Raw genomic sequence first — 22,046 nt, 5'->3', positions numbered from 1 at the left:
CCTCCCAGGTGGCCTGTCCCTGGGGCCTCCTCTCCCCCCCACACTCTGACACTCGGCAGCAAAGGCTCCCAGCCCCCGCACCCCCCCCTACCTGAGGGCTGAAAACAATCAAGTCCTGAGCAAACACTTGAGAAAGCGCTTTCTCCGGGGGGTTTGGGGGGAGGTGACTTGCCAAGTGGGGAAGTCGGGGGCCTGGCTCCTCGGCGGCTCCTCTCCCCCTCCGGGGGCTCCTCTGCACCCCCTTGCCTCATTCTCAGGCTTTCCCTCTCCAGGTTGCTCCGGCAGCCGCATCGGAGGTCCAGAGCGATGTTCTCAGAGAGATTTGTGAGCACATCAAGGGAACGTCGGCGGAGACACACACTCTGCAAGGAGTTGACAGAAACTTACTGCCTGCACAGCACTGGTTCGTTATTTACCCAAAGTCAGTTGCCTAAATAATTTACACCCTCCCTTCTGTGTTTGAACAGGACAATGGTAGAAGCACAATCGTGGCACAAGGAAAACAATTACAGTTGTGACAGATGTTTAGTTATTAATCAGGCCTCAGTGGCACCAGAGGGTATTACACAGCAAACCAATAATGTGTCTTTGGAACCAACCTTAATATTTACAGGTACTTTTCCGTTCACCCTCCCGTGGGCTTTGCGGTAGCCTGAGCTGTGTGGAGAGAGCTCTAGAGCAGCCAACATGATTGCAACTTGCAAGAAAGCCCAGCACCTTGCCAGCATAATTTGTTGCCTTGCTGTTGACATCAGAGCCACAGAAACAAAGTGGGGCCAGAGTTAGTAATAGTCGTCTTGGGGAGAGGACTCTTGCCAAGCCCCCTGAAACCTGGTGACGCTGTGCACAACCCAGCGCAGCGTCATCCTATCTTCCTTGGGCAAAACAAAGAGCAGTCAAGATTAGTATCCCTTTACCAGACTCCGTCAGACTTGCTTCCCACGTGTACGGAGCCTCTGGCTTCCCTTAATGTCATCATCTCTCTTCTTTCTCCCAACACCTGGTTAACCCCTACTTGTCCTTTACAACTGGGCTCAGGTTAGGGCCGCAGCCCTTACTTGTGCCTGCTTTTGGTGTTGTCCGCAACCTCTGCCCCTCTTTCCTGGCACCATTGCATCGAGAAAAGCTCTAGGCCAGGAGTAATTCAGATGCACATTGTGTCCCATGGTCCCATGCAAAGACAACCTTAAAATAATTGGTGTGCAATAAACACATATTGAACTGACATTTAATCAATGTTGGTTCTCTTTGGTTCCATATTGAAGTTAAAAGGAAAATAAAGCAAAGAGTCTCAAGAGATGGGAAGTACAGGGGCAGCCCCAGTGGCGCAGCAGTTTGGCGCCGCCTGCAGCGTGGGGTGTGATCCTGGAGACCTGGGATCAAGTCCCATGTCAGGCTCACTGCATGGAGCCTGCTTCTCCCTCTGCCTGTGTCTCTGCCTCTCTCTCTCTCTCTCTCTCTCTCTCTGTGTGTGTGTGTGTCTATGAATAAATAAATAAAATCTTTAAAAAAAAGAGAGAGAGAAGAGAGATGGGAAGTACAGAGAGTTCAACTGGAAGAATCTTGGTGATGAACCAAACAAGCCCTGGTCCCCTTGCATCGAGTCCTTGCTGAGAGAGCTGGTCTATTGGAATGTCCACACATTGTAGCAGATGGTGACCTCTCCTGACAGCAGACAGATGAGGCTCCATTCCTCACTCTTGGCCCCTGCACATGGTCTCCTGGGGAAAAGCTCGCTGCTCTACAACCAGTCTTCTGATTCTGATGAGAGGTGTCTGGGAATTCCCCTGCAGAAGCCAGCCCATAAGAGATAAGGCTCAGAAAATGCCTTTAGGAAACACAAAGCCTTGAAGAGGTGTGTACAAATGTTATCACTGTTGTAAACTATGGTTGTAAATCTGTTGCATGGTAGGCACTGAATGTCAGCCCCATCCCAGCTCAAATGAGACAGGCTCAGCCCTATGCATAAGGTATGTCAGTTCCTAGAATGATGAAGGACAGACATATAAATTGATTGTGTGCTTGTAACTTCCACCTTGACCAGAAACCCCTATACTCTAGGTCAGGGCTGGGCCAGATAGTCTCAGGGTGATCCTGACTACAAGATCTTTGGTTCTCTGAGGGTTGTGGCATGTGACTTGGACCCTCCCCTCAAACTGGAGCTCTATTTCATGTGATTGGGCTGGAAATTCCCAAAGGTTGGGGCCACAAATCACCCTATAAAGAGAAAACTCCCCAAAGCCAGAAGCCTTGTCTCACTGAACAAAATAGATGAGATACATCCATGCAACACCACTTTCTTCAGACATAGTCCTCACAACACCACTTGTCTCCAGGCATACATCTATACACACACACTCACACACACACACACAGATGTACACACATACTGTTATACACACGCTCACAGACTGGTCTTCACTCACAGCCTATGTGTGATCTCAGACCCACATTTGGCCCCTATCCTCAAACATTCGCACAAGGAGAACTCATCCCACAGCCACACAGCCGCACACACTGTCCCTGTCAACATGAGCACCCATAGGCATCCTCACACACATACACACACAACTCATGTTCACAGACACTAGAGTACCTGCTTACCCACACATGCTGCACACACAAGTCTGTACTCTTAGTCATCTCCAGATATTATGTTAAGTTTAAAAGGAAAAACAAGTTTCCTGTGTCGTTACAGCAGAAATGCAAAAGAAAAGTGACATTTTATTTCCAGATAGGCTTTTAGTTGCCAGGAAGGGCCTAACCATAAAAGCTGTGATTAGTAGCAAACACCGATTTTGAAGGAGAGTAATCAGCTCCCCATATACAAGAACTTCTGAATGTGTTGGGCCCCCTCCCTCATCAGTCCCCTCCAGGCAGAGTGGACACCAGGGCAGGGGCACCCTCCAGTGCTAGTCTGGCTGCCAAGACAGCAATAGGATCTGCCAGGAGCTCGCAGAGAAGGATGTCCACGCTGATGGTCACAAGGGCATTAGAACCCAATCCACTTAATTACTTGGAACTTGCTCCTAGCACAGCAGGAGCACTCAGCACTGGAGGTGGCAGCTCCCCATCAGGAAGGGCTGCTCCTGCTGCCCAGCTGGCCTCTGGTGCCCTTCACTGCAGCACTCACGATGTGCCAGGGAAACACAAAGCCAGGCGCTGCTCCCTCAGCCAGAAAGTGACTTGGCTCTTCCAACGAGAAGCCATCTCACCAGAATGCACCCCTAAGTCATAGCTGGCCTGACACACAACGGGGGACACCCAGCAACCCTCCACCAGCTGGGACTGACAGCCCATGGCCAACTAATGAGGCACTCTAAGTTGGCATCTGCACAGAAGATGGACCTGCATCTTGCCATTTCACTAGGAGCTTCTTAACGATGGGAGCCATGGTACATGCACCTCCCAAGTCCCAGTGGCCTTATGCACCTCGGGACCCACAGTAAATACCTACTGAAAATAACTCTTTGTTCCCAAATTAACTGCTTACCTCATGAGACTCCTAAGGGCAATTAACTTGCAGCATGTCTCCTTCATGCCCATTTGCCACTTGTCTTCATTATCATCTAGAAAGTCAGCCAGGAGCTGGCTTTTCAGCCCAAGTTTTGAAGTTAGAGCTTTAGGCTAATTCCTGAACCCATATTAGTGTCTTCTTCAGCTTTTCATGCTGACAAATGACCCAACCACTTCCTTTAACCCCTAAAATGTTTCTTGAGCACTGGCCACTCACTGTGAGGCACTGTGGCCACTCAAGAGTTCCATCTGCGCAATCTCTTTTACCAAATCATAATATGCAGAGATTGGGAGTAGTGATGTGCTTAAAGACATGGCTAATTAGGGGCACCTAGGTGACTCGGTGGTTAAGTGTCTGCCTTTGGCTCAGGTCATGATCCCGGGGTCCTGGGATCGAGTCCGCATGGGGCTCCTTGCAGGGAGCCTGCTTCTGCCTCTGCCTGTGTGTGTCTCTCATGAATAAATAATAAATAAATAAATAAATAAATAAATAAATAAATAAATAAATAAATAAAATCTTAAAAAAAAAACATGGCTAATTGAATCAGATCATGCAGTTCAAATCCTGGCTTTGCCACTATGGGCTGTGTTACTGTGGACAAGTTTCTTAACCTCTCTCTGCTTCACTTCCCTCATCTGCAGAATAAACCTCATAATGATAGCACCTACTTTTTAGGATTATTGTAAAATGCTTGGCACAGAGTAAATGCTACATATGCTAGCTGTCATTATTAATTCCTTCCTTTTACACCTAACAGGCGGTGCCTGAACACCCACTCTGTTCAGATGGGTGTTGGGCTGAACCCACAGTGGGATGGGGGGTGGGAGTGGCTCAGAAGTGAATGCACCACAGATACAGGCCAAAGAAGGAGGCTGCCCTTGCTCCTTCAGTTCAAAGAGTCAGTTTGTCCTAAAACTGGGAGGGGAGGTTTTGATTCTTCCCTTCAGTTCCACCATTTAAGAACATAATGGAGCTCTGTGCCTGCCTCTGAGGAAGGGAGAAATAGGGCTGCAGTCTGCATGAACTGGGCAACCTTGTCATTCCAGCATCTATGTGTCTGAGTATCTATTTGGGTACATGAGTGACAGGCAAACTCAGTCTTTCATGGATTTTCATCCCTTTTGGAGTATCTAAAATTACAATAACTGTGGGAGTAAGGTATGGCTGAAAATCTAATGTTTATGATTAGAGTGTACAAGCCTGCACTTTTTGGCATAAATAATTCATAAGTATGAGGTAAATGGTTCTATTTAGTTTCTAAGAACCCCAAATACTTCCCAGGATGATAATTTAGACTAAGATACACTTCAAATGTTCACCAAGAATGTTCCCACATTCTGACCATGTCGGACATCAACTTAGAGTCTTTTATGTCTTGTAGCCCCTGCTACATTTTACAGTTATTGACAGACACATTATAATCATAACTGCATGCTCTGTAATGTTTGACAAGGGTTTTGCATGTGGGTCTTTTCTCTCAAGACCCTCCACACGTGTGTCATCGAATTGATCCACAAATAAAATTTTCTTTTATTACAATGGAATACAATTCTGGCTTTTTGTTCATCATGCCTTTCACTTACTATTTTTTAGCAGATTTCAGGTATTTAATAATAATGTATTCTATATAATACATATATAATATGTGTATACATAATAATATATACATATATAAATAATAGTGTATGTATAACAGTAATACATTATTATTAATTATAGTCATCTTGCTGTGCACTAGGTTTCCAGAATGTAGTCATCTTATAACTAAAACATTGTACCCTCTGACCAACCCCAAGCCCCTGATAACCACCATTCTATTATCTGTTACCATGAGCTCAACTTCTTTTTTTTTAGATTCCACATACATATAAGTGAGGTCATGCATTATTTGCCATTCTCTGCCTGGCTTATTTCTTTTTGTTCCTTTTTAAAAAAATTTTTTTTTTAAATTTAAGAGTGATTTATGTATGTATGTATTATGTATGTATGTATGTATTTATTTATTTATTTATTTATTTTAGAGATAGAGAAACAGGGGCAGGGAGGGGCAAAGGGAAAGGGAGAGAGAAACCCAAGCAGACTCCATGCTGAGTGGGGAGCCCAACTTGGACATCCATCCCACAACCCTAAGGTCATGACCTTAGCCAAAACCAAGAGTTGGATGCTTAACTGACTGAGCCACCAGGTGCCCTGGTTTATTTCACTTAGCATAATATCCTCCAGATTCATCCATGTTGTAGTAAATGGTAGGATTTCCTTCTTTTATGGCTGATTAATATACCAATGTGTGAATGTATGTGTGTGTGTATGAGAGATAGATTATACATAGAGTTATATGTGATTAATATAGATGTCACATTTTCTTTATTGACTCACCTATTGATGGACACTTAGGTTGTTTCCATATCTTGGCTACTACAAATAATGCTGCAATGAACACGAGTACAGATAGCTCTTTGATAGTGACTTTATTCCTTTTGAATATATACCCAGAAGTGGAATTACTGGCTCTTATGATAACTCTATTTTTAATTGTTTGAGGAACATCCATGTTTTCTATAGTCGTTGTACCAGTTTACAATCTCGCTAACAGTACACGAGTGTTCCCTTTAATATAATTCTGTTTGAAAGGTACCTTTGGACAAAACATTAAGTGGAGCAGGTCATGCCATGTGGTATTTAGTGAGCTAGAACTTGCTGAGAGCAAGAAGTCAGAGGTATAGTGTGAGATCCAGCCAGCCCCAAAGCTAAGTGTAGCATTTACTGGATCATGTGAGCACTGGAGCTCCTTCTATAGGAGAGATGTTGTCAAAGAAGAAAACACTGCTCAAAGTGTTGATGAGCAATAAATTCTGACCATTGTGCTTGTGTTTATGGACTCCGAGACCATCCTCCTGCAGAAGTGATTATTCATCATCAATTAAAATGTTTTAATACCAAGAAGTATTCAAAAGCACAAATAGAAGATAAAAAATAAACTGCTGGTTTGCATGTAGGAAATGCCCAGTGAGTTCCTGAAGAGCACAAAAGCATGTGCTAAATGCTCCCTTATATATACTGTAAAAGTGAAAATTCATTTTCTTCCTATTTCTGTCCAAAATCATTTGGATACATGAAAATAACATGTATACCTGGGCAAAGAAAGCCAAGATTCTAACCCAAGCCTGATAACTAGCACTAGTTCCTCAAAAGCACCTGAGTATAATTCTGCAAATGCTACTTCCCAAGAGTCCTGATGCCCTTTCATGTCCTGGCTCAGAGTCACATGAGCAAAATATCCTAAACCCTCGTTCCTCAAAATGAAAACCAAGAACTGTAAATGACTCTGAGCAATTAAACTGAAAGTTGAAAACCACAGTAAAATAGGAAGCTGGACCTTTCCTTAACATAAATACATATACATCCACATTGGTTCAAAAGTCAGCATTCAGCCTCTTATTTTTGAGGAAACATCAGAGACTTAATGGCTAAAATCACGATAAAGTCTCTATCGCCACCACTATTCATTATATTGTTATTGTCTCTGCTACTATTAATACTATACTGTAGGCATTAACCAACAAGATTGGACAAGCAATTAGAGGCATAATATTGGAAAGGAAGAAGCAAAATAAAACCATCTCTTCTTAGAGGTGATATAATTACATCTCTGGAAACCCAAAAAGAACCCATGAAAAACCTATTACCAATAATAAGATAATTTAGAAAACTGGCAGGATGTAATGCTAACATTTAGAACTTATTAGACTTCCTTTATAGAAACAATAATACTGAGTTAGAAGAAATAAATAAGAGCCAGAGGCTATTTACAGTGGCAAAAATAAATAAATTAGATGTTTCACATATTTAAAAATTATATCAAAAGGAAAAGTAAAGCAATTCCTAAAAATTAAACTACATGGGGACACAACTGTATTTCAGGTTGATGGCTTAACTTTAAAGAGAAGAGGGGTTTTTTCAAATTATTTAAAACAGGGGGATGTGGGTGGCTTAGTCAGCTAGGCATCTGACTTTTGATCTCAGAGTCCTGAGTTCAAGCTCCTAAGTTTAAGCCCTGCAAGGGGCTCCACACCAGGTGTGGAACCTACTTTAAAAAGGAAACAAACGGTTGGCAAACTGAACTCCAATTTTAAAATTAATTAATTAATTAATTAAAATTAATAAAATTTAAAAATTTAAAAAACGAACAAAAACAAATCATTGAAAACATAATATTTTGACTGCACATTCCGAGAGACAGAGCCTTAGAATGAAAAGAACCACCAAGAAATCATAAATAAGTTAATGTCATTAGGAACCAGGATTTTCTGTATTGGAAAAAAGAGATATAAATGTAAAATTTTAAAGTGAAATAGAAACATTAAAATTTAATTTGCATAAGAATAATAGTATGAATTCAGGATTTATTTTTCTTTCAAGAATATGCATGTCCCAGGCCTGTTGCTGAAAAGGTTTCACAGTAATAAATCTCAGTAGCAATGAGCCCCACCAGCACTCTCTGAATACCATGGCCAGCTTTACAGAGTCAGCTCCATGGGAGGAAATGTAAGTCAGCCTGGGACTTCTGGTCGGGCCTGGAAACAGGTAGGCTCCCAATGATGTCATGTGATAGAGGAGACAACTTGAAGACATGTCCAATGGCCAGATAAGGACAATCCATTATTCTGAAAACTGATATGAATGTTACTGCCAAGGCACCAACTGCTTCTTATTTTAAAAAATGATAAATGAAAGGAAATAATCAAGCAATTTACCCTGTCTTTTCTATATAGACTATTGATGAGGCAAAAATCTTTAGAGAGAAATCACAAGTAATAAATTAAGAAGGAATCATAGACTATCACCATTGCATTACGTATAATGAAATAATAGATCTAGGTAATGATCATTAATGACTACTAAAATCATTAGGTGTAATATTGATAGGAAACTTGGTCATGGATGAGTCAGGCTGATAAATCTCAATCTTCACATCAACAAAGTAGGATAACCAGATATTAAGTGCCTTCCGATGTGAGCAATAGGATGCACGCAGGATGCACGCAGCATGACCTAAAAGTGATCTTCATATAAAGAACAGAATATGCATCAAATAAAGCCCTGAGATATAAATATAGAGTCATAAGAGCATAAAGAAATAATACATGAGGATAGAGCAAGACAAAACCAAAATGTGGCAAGTCCTACAGGACAAATTATATGGCATATAAATGGTACTATACAACAAATCAATGGTATGGAAATCAAAGGAGAGCAACTATTATGGATTAAAAGATGAATTATTGAAAACGACATCTGAAACTAATGATGTACTATATGTTGGCTAATTGAACTTATATTTGAAAAATAAATAAAAATAAAAAATAAAGATACTTAAAAGAACTATCAATCAATTGTGACATATTGACCTTATTTGAATCTTGATTTGAATAAACTACATGACTGAGGCAACAGGGAAAATAGAACATGGGGATGCTATTGAAGGATTACTGTTAATTCTGTTGACAGTGATAATAGTATTTGAGTTACATTAAATAAAAAGCATCTTTATCTGCTAACGATATAGGATGAAGTATTTACATGTGAAATTATACATCGTATAAGGAAGAATAAAAGTAAGATTGAAAAATATCAATCATTATCAAAGTTTGTGTTTTAATACATCTAGTTCCATTACTCTAGTCTCCATTTTTGTGTATATTTGAAATTTTCCATAATAAGAAGTTTTTCAAATGGTAGGAAACAAGGTGTGATGAGTATGGATCTTGACATCATATCTTGTGTGTAAATTGTGGGTAAGTTAAAGGGAAAAATATGGTCTGGACACATATGGTCAGTTTTCCATTTAAGAGGGGTTGACTCAGTGTTTGCTGAGATAAGTACATCTGGAGATAGGGAAACCAAGTTAGAAGTGAGGGGATAGGACACAGACCTTCTCTTAGCTTTCCTTGGCTGAGTAAGGTGGCCTAAGACAGTTTCAGCCGCCCTTGCTATGTTCATTGATGTGGTAGCTAGGTTTGACCCTGCAAATATGCTCAGGGCTTGGCATTAGTAGATACCACAGTAAATGTTTGTTGAATGAATGTTGGATGCTATTAAGTCAACAGGATGTGCTATGAGGCATTCCAAATAATTTGCCTTTGCTCAGAATGGTCTCTCTCACATAAGCCATCACAATGGCTATAATTTCCATAATTACAGACACTCCTTTGGTCCATGACCTTGTTAAAGGAATTGTGCTTAAGTGTGGCGTCTCTATGCAGGGGTATGTCGGGATTTTGTAAAGTAACGACTAAGTTGTTACTAATAATAGTAAGCAAATTTAAGAGACCTGTAACATTAGTCTTACCTGGTAGCACAAGGATATTAGCATAAGCAGGGAGTCCTGCATGGAACATTAGCAAGAAAGGAGGGGATACCTGCTGCCTTAGTTTGGTCTTCAAAAGTCCCAGTGGGTTCACCAGCCCCAGCCTGCAGGACCCAGTTAGCTCTGCTGGGACCTCAACTGCTCCCACCACTAATCTCACCCAGTCCCTGCCATCCTGGACCCACATCCAGCCTCTGACCCAAGAACATGGTATGACGATCCTGTAAATCAGATGACATCCTACGAGCTGTGTTGGCACAGGTGGCAGGACCTGGCTTCCCTTTGTTCTGATCCCCTCTTAATCAACTCTCCCTCTGCCCCTCCTCACTGCACACCAAATAATACCACATTTAATGAGTTCCAAGACTCTATTTTTGTTTTAACATGTCTGAAATCAGGGTGACTTTTACAATCATTGACATCTTAAATCGGATGAATACCTAGTAGTAGTTGACACAGATCAAATACTCCGTATGGAGCATACTTTCAGGCACTTTACTTGAATTTACTCATTTGATCCTTATAACAACCCTATGATGCAGGTATTAATATTAATATTATGCCCATTTTGGAGATGAAGAAACTGAGGCACAAGGCACAGGGCTGGTAGGTGACAGAAGTAGGACTGTGCACACTGTGCTCCCCAACACGGCTCCTCTCATGAGCACCCCACGCGGGCCCACTAACTTTCTGCAAAGATGCTGCAGGTGTACCCAGCCAGTGACCCTCCTGCCCAGCTCTTGGGGACCCACCAGAGCCTCCTGACTGGCCCCTCTGACCACTCGCAGCCTCTCTTTACCTAGCATGCCACACAAATGTCACTCACACATGTGCCATGGTCCAAGCATGGTTGGCAAACATGGCTCCCTACTATGTGTCACAAACATGTCAGGAATGCTACCTTCGTTTGGGGGCCAGGATTCAGTTATGAACCCTGGTGTGAGCCTGGTTCACTGCCTCCTCACCAGGCTCTCTTCCTGGGGGAAGCACTGCCCCCAGGACACACAGTGTCCTGGCTGAGACTCTTCCCCAGAAAATGAAAGTTACTCAGACATGAGCCCAGACTGCTGACTGCCACTTGGAACCCCCCTGGGCCCACTGGGGCCCCAGCTGTCCTCTGTAGCACAGAGGAGCCTGCGTGCCCTCTGGCTTCCGCCTATCCAGGGACAGCCATTGGAAGAGCCGACCCCAACCCCTGTCCCCCCATCCTTCCCCATGGAATGTGTTTTGGAAAAAACATACGACATCGAATCAGCCAGAGAAAGACAAATACCATATGATTTCACACATATTTAGGATTTAAGAAACAAAACAGATGAACATGGGGGAAAAAGAGAGAGAGAAAAAAAAAAACAAGAAATAGACTCTTAACTACAGAGAACAAACTGATGGTCACCAGAGGGGGGTGGATGGAGGGAGGGGTGAAATAGGTGATGGGGATTAAGAGGACACTTATCATGAGGGCCTGAGTGGTTCAGTTCATTATTGTCTGACTCTTGATTTTAGCTCAAGTCGTGATCTCAGGGCTGTGAGACTGAGCCCCATGTCAGGCTCCATGCTCAGTGGGGAGTCTGCTTAAGACACTCTCCCTCTCCCTCTGCCCCTCCTCACTGCACACACACACTCTTTCTCTTAAAAAAAAAAAAAAAGAGTACACTTATGATGAGCACTGAGTAATGTGTAGCATGTAGAATTGTTGAATCACTATATTGTACACCTGAAACTAATATGACACTGTGTGTTAACTAACTGGAAATTCTTTAAGATTTTATTTATTTATTCATGAGAGACATAAAGAGAAAGAGGCAGAGACAGGCAGAGGGAGAAGCAGGCTCCATATGGGGAGCCCAATGTGGGACTCGATCCCAGGACTCCGGGATCACACTCTGTGCCAAAGGCAGACGCTCAACCACTGAGCCACCCAGACAATTCCAGACGTCCCAACTAACTGAAATTTAAAAACAACCTAAAACAAACAAACAAAAGCACCTTCACACTCTGAATCAAGCCCCGGGCCTTGGTCATAGTCCTCAGCCTCAGAAAACGTTTCCAGAGCCGGTCAACCACAAGACAGAGAAACCCCGAGTGCTCCCAGTGCTCCCTGGAGGACCCTTCTCCCCACCCCTAAAAAGAAGCTCCCAGATCATGGAGGCCACAGCCCAGGACCACACTGAACCACCTGCGTCTGGCCGTGGCCAGGGCTGCACCGGCTCCCTGAGCACGGCCCGAAGGGACAGCGCCGCCTCACGCAGGCCAGACCAGTGCCTGCCTTCCCACTGCTGGCCGCCCCCTGCCCCCCGCTCGGGCCTGTGCGCACACGCAGGTTCCCTTTCCTTCTGCTTCCATAACGTCCCCACTGCCTCTGAGGCTGTCCCTTGTTAAAAAGAAAATTTTAAAAATCGGCCTCTGAGGCCGATTAGACTTGGGCAGCTAATGAAGGAATTCTCAGCCAATGTCCCATCTTCTCCCTCCCCAGATGGGGAGCAGTGGGGCAGGAGGCTGATTCCCATGCTGGGGTCAGACTGGAAGGGCGCAGGAGCAGGAAGTTCAGCAGGAGCTCCAGGTGGCCTGTGGTGGGACTGTGTTGTGTGCCCACACAGGGCCGGGTCCTTAATTAGGCCTTAAAGATATGCGCTGAAATCAAAACAACAACCTGCAAAAGAGACTAAACCAGCCACTTCCCAGTTCACAATGGGGGAGACTGAAACAGAGAGGCTGAGTAACTTCCAAAGGTCACACAGCTTCTTTCGTAGGCCAGACACCCTCCTGATGCAAGACCAGGAGCTCTTGTGAGGGGTGTACAAGGACCTCACAGCACCTCCCCTGACCCCACCGCACCACCACTCTCACCCTCACCCCTGTACAGGAGCAGAGAACTTCCAAGAAATACTGCAGCAGAGCAGGGTTTGGAAATGTCCGGCGTGAACTGCTGATGCGGAGAGGCCAAGCAAATGTTTGTGAAAGGATGGCCTGAATTTTCCTTAAAGTCTCTGTCCCGGGACTGCTGAGAGGCAGGAGCTATGGCCCAGAGACTGCTCGTTCTGTGTCCCCATGTGCCCAGCCTTCACAGTTGCCAAATCTCTCCCTTTCTCAAGTATCTGTTCCCATTTTTGTGACATGACTGGACGGCCTGAGACACCATCCTCCTCCAGTGCTCATTTCATTGTTCTTCCCGATGGCTGTCCTCTTGCCTCCAGATGTACATCCCGAAATCCAGGTGTGCTGTGGGCCGAACCGTGTCCCCTCCAAATTCATAGGCTGCAGCTCTCACTCCCAACATGAGTGTATTTGGAATACTCTTTAAGGAAGCAATTACAGTTAAATGAAGTCGTAAGTGTTGAGTCCTAGTCCTATAGGACGGTAGCTTTATAAGAAGAAAAAACAACCAACCACCTCTTTCCATTTCCTTCTCTTGCTCTTTTTTCTCTCTCTGTCCTCCATGCGAGGGCACAGTGAGAAGGTGGCTATCTGCACATCGGGGTAAGAGCTCTCACCAGAGCCTAACCATGCTGGGACCCTGACCTCAGACTTCCAGTCTCCAGAACTGTGAGAAAATAAATGTTTTTTGTCAACGCCTCCCCAGTCCATGGTATTCCATTATGTAGCCAGAGCTGGCAAGGTATGCATCCTTCTCTTGGCTAGTCTAATTCATACTAGTGTGGGATCCACTGCTGATGCATCAGTACGGCTCCTTATAAGATGGCAGGGCATGGGGACCCGGTGCCTCCAGGGACTGGGCAGTTGCAAAAGGAGGCAAAAAAGCCAAATGTCTAGCAAGGAGGTGGCAGGAGGCTATGATGCAATGATTCTCCTTGTCCAAAGGGGATAGCCACAGCTTGTCACCAATTGACTGTTGTCACGAGGGGATATATCCCAGGATGGCCAGATACTGTAGTGTTTAAAGAAGCACTGGAAATCCGGGTTGTGAAAATAATAAACCAGCTCATTTTTAAATGCTGGCAACTACATCAGAGTTTTAAAACAACAACACACACAACAACACAAGGAGAGCAGTGGCCTGTGAACCACTATTTCACAGTCTTATTTGAGAGAACCTCTCGGGACAATTCTGGAAGCCAGGCCAGTGGCTGAGACGATGGGACCCCAGGCAGGAGGCAGAGGCCTGCGCGTGGCTGTGGGGCAGATTTGGTTCACCGGCCTCACTTCAGGAACCTAGGTGGGAGGTGCAGTGAGGCTCTCCCTTGTGGCTTCCTCCCCTCAGTCTCTGACCTACTCCACAGGGTCCAGGACCTCCCATCCAGAGGCAGCATAAAAACAGACAGCCTCAGCCCCAGACTCCATTTGCCTTTGCCCTACAGGGATGCTCTTTCAGAAGTGGATCGCCATGCCTGCTTGGGCCCCTCCACTCTACCAATCTCCACCTGAGGTGTCGCACCCAGCTGAGGACTGCACCGGACCGGGCCATAGGACAGCAGCAAGAAGGCACAGGATGCTGAGCCCAAAGCCTTGATCTAGGGCATGTTGGGCCCAAACACACTACAGGTGTCAGGTCAGCTGTCAGAGGAGGCCCAGGTGCTTGGGGATTCCCAGGGGAGGCCTGAGTCCTCATCCAAGCTGCGGACCTGGAGATGTGCTCCGTAAGGACAGCTGAGGAAGGTCCAGATGAGGATCAGGAGCCCAGGATTTGAGAAACACCAGTGCTGTTTGACGGCCTCCACCCAGCATCCAAGGGAGGACGTGGGGGAGGCCTCCCCCGGCCCCCCGTGGGATCAGCCAGGCCCTCTGCTCAGTGGACTTTGGCTGCGCAGACGGTTGAAGGCTGTGGCCACCAGCATCCCAAAAGCATCCTGCAACCCCTACTTCATCTCTCCAATCCGAACGAGACAAAGATTAAACAGCAGCCAACACAATCGGCGTACAGAACCTCCAGCAGTTTGTGAGGACAGGCCCACATCGGGGTGGGAGGCAGCAGATTGAGGACCTAACCCAAAGTGACAGGAAATCAATTAGGGGCCCGAGGGGGCTCCGACCCCACCAGGCAGCCGTGATCCCTCTCTGGCGGCGGCCAGCGCCCTTGCCGGACCGGCTCCTCATGACCACCCCATCAGGCCGTGTGTATTTGAATGTGTTCATTATATTTTAATATGATTATGTTCAACCCAGCAGACTGAGACAGATTTGTCCAGATGTATAATTAGTTTCCAAGTGCTTATTATTCTTGGTGGCAGTGTTGGCAGAGGCTCGGAGAGTGGAGAGGAGTCCGCTCGCTCTTTGTGTTCATTAGTGCTGGTTGTGGGGACTCACCGAGAGGTCTGGGGTAACCCTGGCTGCCCTGGGACACACGGGCTTCGGGCTCGGTCACGGTGTGCCCTGTGCTCTAAGCCACCCCCCGCCACGTCCTCAAGTTCCCCCGGAGCTCTCATGCCCCTGCTTGTTCCTCCCCATTCCTTATCTTTGGGAGAGCTCCGCTCCCCGCTGCCCCCGCCCAGCTCTGGAGGATGGCAGTCCCCACGTTCACCACAGTGTCCCCGGCCCTGGCCCGGGACGTGCCCTGCACATCCACCACTCCCCGCGCTTCTGCGCAGAGGTGCTCCGCGGCCCCTCTCCCAGCTCCCCTAGGGCTCCCGGAGCTCCGGAGAGGACAGGTTGTCCGAGGGGACAACCCTTGTGGTCAACCCCATCTCGCTGGGCCTCCACTGGTTTGAACTCTACATCCTCGATGGTAACTTTGCTTCATGGTTGGCCAGACCTCAATCCACTGAGAAGCACGGAAGAAAGGAAGATCCCTAGGAACACCTGCTCTTCCCTCACTGATGCCCAGTGGTACCTGCGGGCAGGGCATCAGCTGGACATTTTTTTAAAGATTATCTATTTATTCATTCATTCATTCATTCATTCACTCATGAGAGACACAGAGAGAGGCAGAGACACAGGCAGAGGGACAAGCAGGCTCCCTGCCAGAAGTCCCATGTAGAACTCCATCCCAGGACCCCAGGATCATGCCCTGAGCTGAAGGCAGATGCTCAACCGCTGAGCCACCCAGGTGCCCCCTGCTGGCCATTTTTAGGTCGGGCTCGTGTCTCCGTCTTCTTGGGTAACCCTCAGATGCCGGGTTTGGGTGGTGCTCTGGCTCCTGGCTGCAGGAATACAGGTTCCCAGGTATTTCCTCCCCACCCTGGCCCTGGGGACATCCCAGCAATCTGCATGCAGGTCAGGTGCTCGCTGTGATCCTAACCCTAAGCCAAGCATTGTATGAAGATATAACCAGAAGGAAGCTTGGGAAAATAAGGCAAGATGCAGCCAGACACACATAAGTTGCAGACGTGACTTAACACTCCAAGTGGGCTTTGCTCCAGGCCAGGATGAAATAAGTACCCGATCTCACCCTACAGCCCCCAGGCTGCATGCCCTCTTGCAACCCCAAACAGGTGTCACTTTTCATTTGGTAGATGCTGCCTGAGAGGCTTCGTTCACTGCATATGGCCACCTGAATTTTCGGGGCTCCTTTACCCCTGGATGCTACGGGGGAGGGATGCAGAGGCAGGGAGAAGCTGGCACCCACCTGAGCACCTGGCCCCTGAGGTAAGAGACTTACCTCTTAACACCCAGCAAAGACCATAGTGCTTCAGAAGGAGACAGGCTGCTCTATTTCCCCCAGATTGCTGGACACAGAAACCCTGGCGGGTCCTTGTTGCCTCACTTCCCTGCAGCCCGCACCCTCGCAGAGCAGGTGCTAGTTTGGGGAGCTGTCCTTGAAGCCAGACTCGTGAGGGAGAGAGACCACAACCGCCTGGCTGTCTAAGAGCCTGAAGGGAAGGGGTCCAGGCTGCCTTTGGACTCCACCCTTTCAAGAGGGACCCCAGCTGGTTACAGACCCACCTCTCCCGTCCTCTGACCCTACCAGGTTCCTTCTCTAAAGGGGACTGTCAGCCCCAAGAAGCCTCTGGTGCCAAGCATTGCCTGGCATTGTGCTTTCCACTGACTTCTCGAAACATTCCTTTCTGGTTAGACTCAATTTCAATACACATTTATCATTTACATTTTTAATGCTTGCTCTGCATGTGAATTTCTACCATCTTCTTCCTCTTTCTTTACCTTTCTGTTTTTTACCTCTTGCTCCGTTGGCTTGGCTTTCTCTTGGACACTCATCTTATTGATGTCATCTGATTTTTATCACCTCATCTTGATTTTTACCAAATGTTTATTCAGAATTTGTGCGTCTGTTTTGTTTCCTTTTCTCTTTATTCTCTCTTGGTTCTCTTTCAACCTCAAACTTCAATTTTCTGAGGAGCCACAGGGAAAACCTGGCCCCAGGGCAGAAAGTGCCAGGCCAACCACACATGTCAAGGGAGGAGTCTCCTTCCTTCTCTGTGTCCTTGAAGGCTTGGGTCTCCAGATAACCTCACGCCAGGAGACCCCTGAGACCCTGCCCCTGGGACAGGGTGGCAATTATTACCTCCCTAGAGGGGGATACAGGCACCCTTTGGAAAGGGCCCACATCACCCCCAGGTATTCTAGAAGGCCTCACAGTTTATAATCCAGCTGCTCTGGACAATACATGCATCTAAATATGTGCCTTCCTGCCAGCTGGCAGGAGGGACCCAGCTTGTGCCCCTGAGTAGGAGCCCCCAAGACTGGCCAACTCCCAGGAAACGCAGCAGAGAGAGACCAACACTCATCTCTGCCTCATGTATTGAATTTCAGACTTAGAAACCTTGTTTTGTGGGATTTTAAGAAGACACTTGTGTCGGGGAGATCCTCTAGGCCCGACCCCACAGAGAGACAGAAGGGGCTGTGGCCACTGGGCTGAATGTCTCCGCTGAGGAATAGTCTCTTAGGAGCCATTCTGTCAACCTCATCTATGTCTTTATTTTGGGGACAATGACCAGCTATGGGCAGCACTGACCCCCACTAACAGGCTCATCTGCCTCTACACTGCTGGGGCCCATCCCCCAAGGCGGGGTGCTGCACTGGGCTTCCACTCCTGCCCCAACCTTTGTCCTCCCCTACCTAGGTGACCAAGCAATCTTTTGCCACACCTGCCTGTTCTCTGCAGAGCCAGGGTGATCTTTGGAAAGCAAAAACTAGATACATCATACCTTGCTTCAAATTCTTCAGTGATTTCTCATCACATGTAGAATAAAATGCCATTGCTTTAGTGTGGTCCATGAGGCCCTGTGTGATCCACCTCTCCGACTGCCCACTCACCCCTGCTGCCTCTTCTTATGTCAGCATTTGTATACCTGATGCTCCCTCTGGAGGGCTCACACCTAGATCCACAAGTGCCTGGCTTCCCCTTATCATTCAGGTCTCGGTTCAATGTCACCTCCTAAGAGGCTCTCCCAGTCACTCAGGGGAAGTACCGCCTGAAGTACCGCCTCCACATATACACTCCAGACTCTATTTTTTGCCGTCATAGCATGTATCACCATCCGAAATGGTCTTATCTACCTACCTACCTACCTATCTATTTATTGGCTAAGTTTGGGAGTTCTGCTTCTAATAATCACAACGTGGCTTACTTCAAACCATCTCTCTGTCCTAAATACCAGTCATAACAAATCACAGTCATAAAGTCTGGGCAATACATAAAAGACAATGTTCAAAAGGCACTGAAAGTGACTCAAAGCAGGAAGAAACTGAAGGGGAGTTGATGTTTGAAAGATCGAAAGGCACTGAGCAACTTCCCATTTTTATGGCTTTCACCCAAGGGCAGCCCCCCATCAGTGCCCTGTGAGGCTAGACATGGAAGTCTTACTGCTGAGGAATCAGAAGACAGAGTTCAGGGCATCACTAGAAGGGATGAGAGATGCACCAGAAAGGAGAGAATCACAGAAGTAGAAACCCAAATCTTGTGAGTATCGCTGCCAAACCTCTGGCCAACCCCAAAAATCTACACAGCCAGGGCACACTCAAGCAGCCCAGCTAAGCCTCCGAGAATTGAATGGACACTTCAGCCACTGTCCAGCTAAAACAAACACACCAACAAACAAATAAATGCTCTTCAGATGAACATAACAGAACCCAGAGTCTCTACCACATGTCACTTACAAAGTCCAGGGCACAATTCAAAATTACTGGATGTACACACAATCAGGAAAACGTGATCCTTACCCAACAGCGAAAGGCAATTGAAGGGCACCAAGTGGATTCAGATTTTTGGAATGAGCTCAAAGTCACATAATAGAAAATATTTGCTAAATTTTTATTATCTGTATGTCACCACTAGAATGTGAGCTCTATAAGAGCAGGAACCTACTCGGTTCTGTTCCTTGCTCTGTCCCCAGCTTTTAGAATGACAAATGGTGCATAGAAAACTCCCCAAAACTATGAACATGGTATAAAACAGAATTGTATATTTTCCTCTTTATTTTCTATCTTTATTACTGGGGGCCCCTCCTGGATGAACTGAACACCAACAGAGATCAATCATTATTCTCTTTTGAACAGAGAGCACAGTTTTACGGTCATGGGTTAGTAGTGGCTGTTATAGACAAGAGGCTCTAACCTCTAATTACTGCCAAAAAGAAAGCATGTAGATCAGCTATTCTGAAACTCAATGTCATCATTTTTCAGAAAACATTCTTCATCACTTAACTGCCTTGGAGTTAAGAATACGTATGTAAAGTTAGCTTGCTCCGGGACCTGGGTGCTTAATTTGTGGCTAGTTTATATCAGAGGAAATTATGATGTCCCAGGTTAAATATCATCGATGTTTATTGGGGAGGTTAATTACTGAAGCAGATGTCTACATTTTTTTTTCTGTATCAAACTTTTTTCTGTCATGGTCAGAAAGGTGTTAGATCCTTGGATTGGACTCTAGAGGAGACCCCAAATTCTCCCTGAAAAGTTTCCCAGCCCTACTCTCAGGCAGGGTGATATTCAAAATTTGTAATTACCTACGAGGTGCAGACACTGACCAGTCAAAATTGATGCCAGTCAGATAGCAACCAATGAGAAGAGATGCCAATTCTAAGGAACTGGTCTGGAAGGAGCTGCATCCTGCATAGCGTTCTGTTCAGGAAGGTGTCCTGGTCACCTCCTCAGTCTTCATAAGAGGATTTCAGTACCACCTCCAGCTCTACCAACTGTTAAAGCATATGGAGTTGTACCTAACCAGCAGTCCAGGGCAGCTGCCCTCTGCGTACTTGTCAAGGAGAATTACCTCAAAATTCACTGCTCAGTGCTCACACTGTTGGGAGAACCACTGCTCGTTAAGTTCATCTATTTTTCTAAACTCTAATTTTTGAGCTATTATGAGCTGTGGGGAGGGGGGGGCTTTCTTCAAGTAAATATGATAAAGAACCCCAAAATGAAAAATGAAAGGATCAAAGCTGACAGTCTGGGGTATACAAACACCGGGCATGCCCATACACACACACACACACACACACACACACACACACACACAGACACACAGCCCTTAAACACTGTAGCAGCCTCTCACACTACAGCATGGAATCAATCATGGAGAACGGCTTGAAGGAAAGGCAGCCTATCATAGATAATCGAAACTCTGATTGAGTCAGAGCTTCAGAGAGTGTTTGGGGGCAGCTCTATCTCCCTAACTATCCACCACCCCTTCCCAGAGGAATATTGCAAAATTCCTGGCCATATGGACTGTCAAGTGGTTCAGGGCACTGCTTCTTGCATTACACCATGGCCTGTTTGGGGGGACCTGCGGGAAACATTTCTCTCTACCTCCAGTAACACGAACAGCTGTGCCTCTCCTGAACAGTTGGTTTTGCTTTTATCGCAGGGATGCTGGGTCTGCAATAGGAGACGGCTTCCCTCTCTGTGTTGGCTGAGAGAAAGCGCAGGGCTGCCCCAGAGTTCCACCTCCAGCAAATGCACAGGGTCTGATGTCATGAATTTTGTGTCCTAACCTCACTCCTGGCTCGAGCCTTACTTTCCCAGTCTTGTTTTTCTTTTTTTTTTTTTTAATTTATTTTTATTGGTGTTCAATTTACTAACATACAGAATAACCCCCAGTGCCCATCACCCATTCCAGTCTTGTTTTTCTTTTGTCTTATTTTCTTTGTCCATTTATTTGTTATTTAATTATGTCTTGCAATTGGATATGCATCTTTGCAAACTGCCTTGCGTCCTTTCCGGAACTAGGCGGAGAACATATAAATGGATCCTAAATGGAGGATTTCTGCAGTGCGCACCATGGCTCTCTTAAATTGACCACTTTATGATCTACGTTAGCAGGCACCAGCTCTCATATCGGCAATTTCACCATCTTTTAAAACTAGGAAATCACTGCCTGGCCAAAGAGATGATGCTGATGAACTAACTAGATTTCACTTCATTACAGATTCTTGTAGTCTTGCTATCTTCTGGGGTATGATGGCACAACCGTGCCAAGGGGATGTGGGGGAGGAGGAAACCCATCTCTCACCCAAACCCGAATATTTGAACCCAAGCATTTATTACTCTCCCTATCTCTGCCCCACCTTGGGCTATCCTACGACTTTGGTGAGGCAGAGGGAAGGAAAGGGAGGACTCAGGGCTTGGGAGAGTCTCATTGGAGCTTAAGTGTCTTCAGTCTCTGCTGTACGGTTTCATTTTCCTCCAAGTCACTGCCTGGAAGGGAGAAAGCAGTCAGAAGCATCCAGTTGTCTTTAAGATATAGGTGGCCTCCCCGCAACTCCCCACCTGGATGGCAGCCTTGGTGTCCCAGGGTCAGAGAACTGGGTTAGCTAACAGGTGTCTCCACAAAAGCAGGCCATGCCCCAGAAAGCAGCTCAACCCCCCAGCGGACTCCTTAGTCCGCGATGCGATGCCGAACTGTGAGGCTTGGGTAGCAGCTAGGCCACGTACACAGGGAGGACATAGAGACAGTCCCGAGGAACATCCCTCCTGGAGGGAACGTAAAACCCAAGAGCTCTCCCACCCCAGCTCCGAGATCAGGGCGCCCCCCTGGCACCCCGGGCGGGTCCCTGAGCCCTCTGGGGGGAGCCCCCTGCCCACCAGCAGATGGATGAGCCCCCGGAGGGCAACACTCAGGATGGTGGCCCAGACGCAAGAAAACCATTGTGGGGCAGGGGGGGTCCAGCTTCAGGAGAATTTGCGGTCGGGCTGATCCTGGGCGGCAGGAGGGGCTGGAAACCGACGAGGGCGGCGCTGCGGGCTCCGGGCAGGGGTCAGGGGCTTGAGGCCCGAGTCCAGACGGCACCTGGGGCCGGATTCAAAACG

At 46.5% G+C, this 22,046-nt stretch overlaps 1 protein-coding gene across 7 annotated transcripts in view; it reads right to left on the bottom strand.

The window, feature by feature from the left end:
* The window catches only part of CALN1 (calneuron 1), a 522,356-nt gene that overhangs the window by 481,677 nt on the left and 18,633 nt on the right, over nt 1-22,046 (bottom strand). For 5 of the 7 annotated variants that reach the window (XM_035718174.2, XM_035718175.2, XM_035718178.2 and 2 more), the window contains exon 2: nt 173-362. The exons of 1 other annotated variant lie outside the window; for it this stretch is intronic. In XM_035718174.2, the coding sequence (XP_035574067.1) occupies nt 173-291 (119 nt within the window). In that variant the 5' untranslated portion in view covers nt 292-362. Of the gene's footprint in view, nt 1-91; nt 363-22,046 lie in introns of those variants that run through there. One more of the 7 variants, XM_049111042.1, reaches the window with a different exon arrangement.

The sequence above is a fragment of the Canis lupus genome, chromosome 6 (genome assembly GCF_003254725.2).
Source record: "Canis lupus dingo isolate Sandy chromosome 6, ASM325472v2, whole genome shotgun sequence".
Taxonomy (NCBI): Eukaryota; Metazoa; Chordata; class Mammalia; order Carnivora; family Canidae; genus Canis; species Canis lupus.
This window is presented reverse-complemented; position numbering and strand designations above follow the sequence as displayed.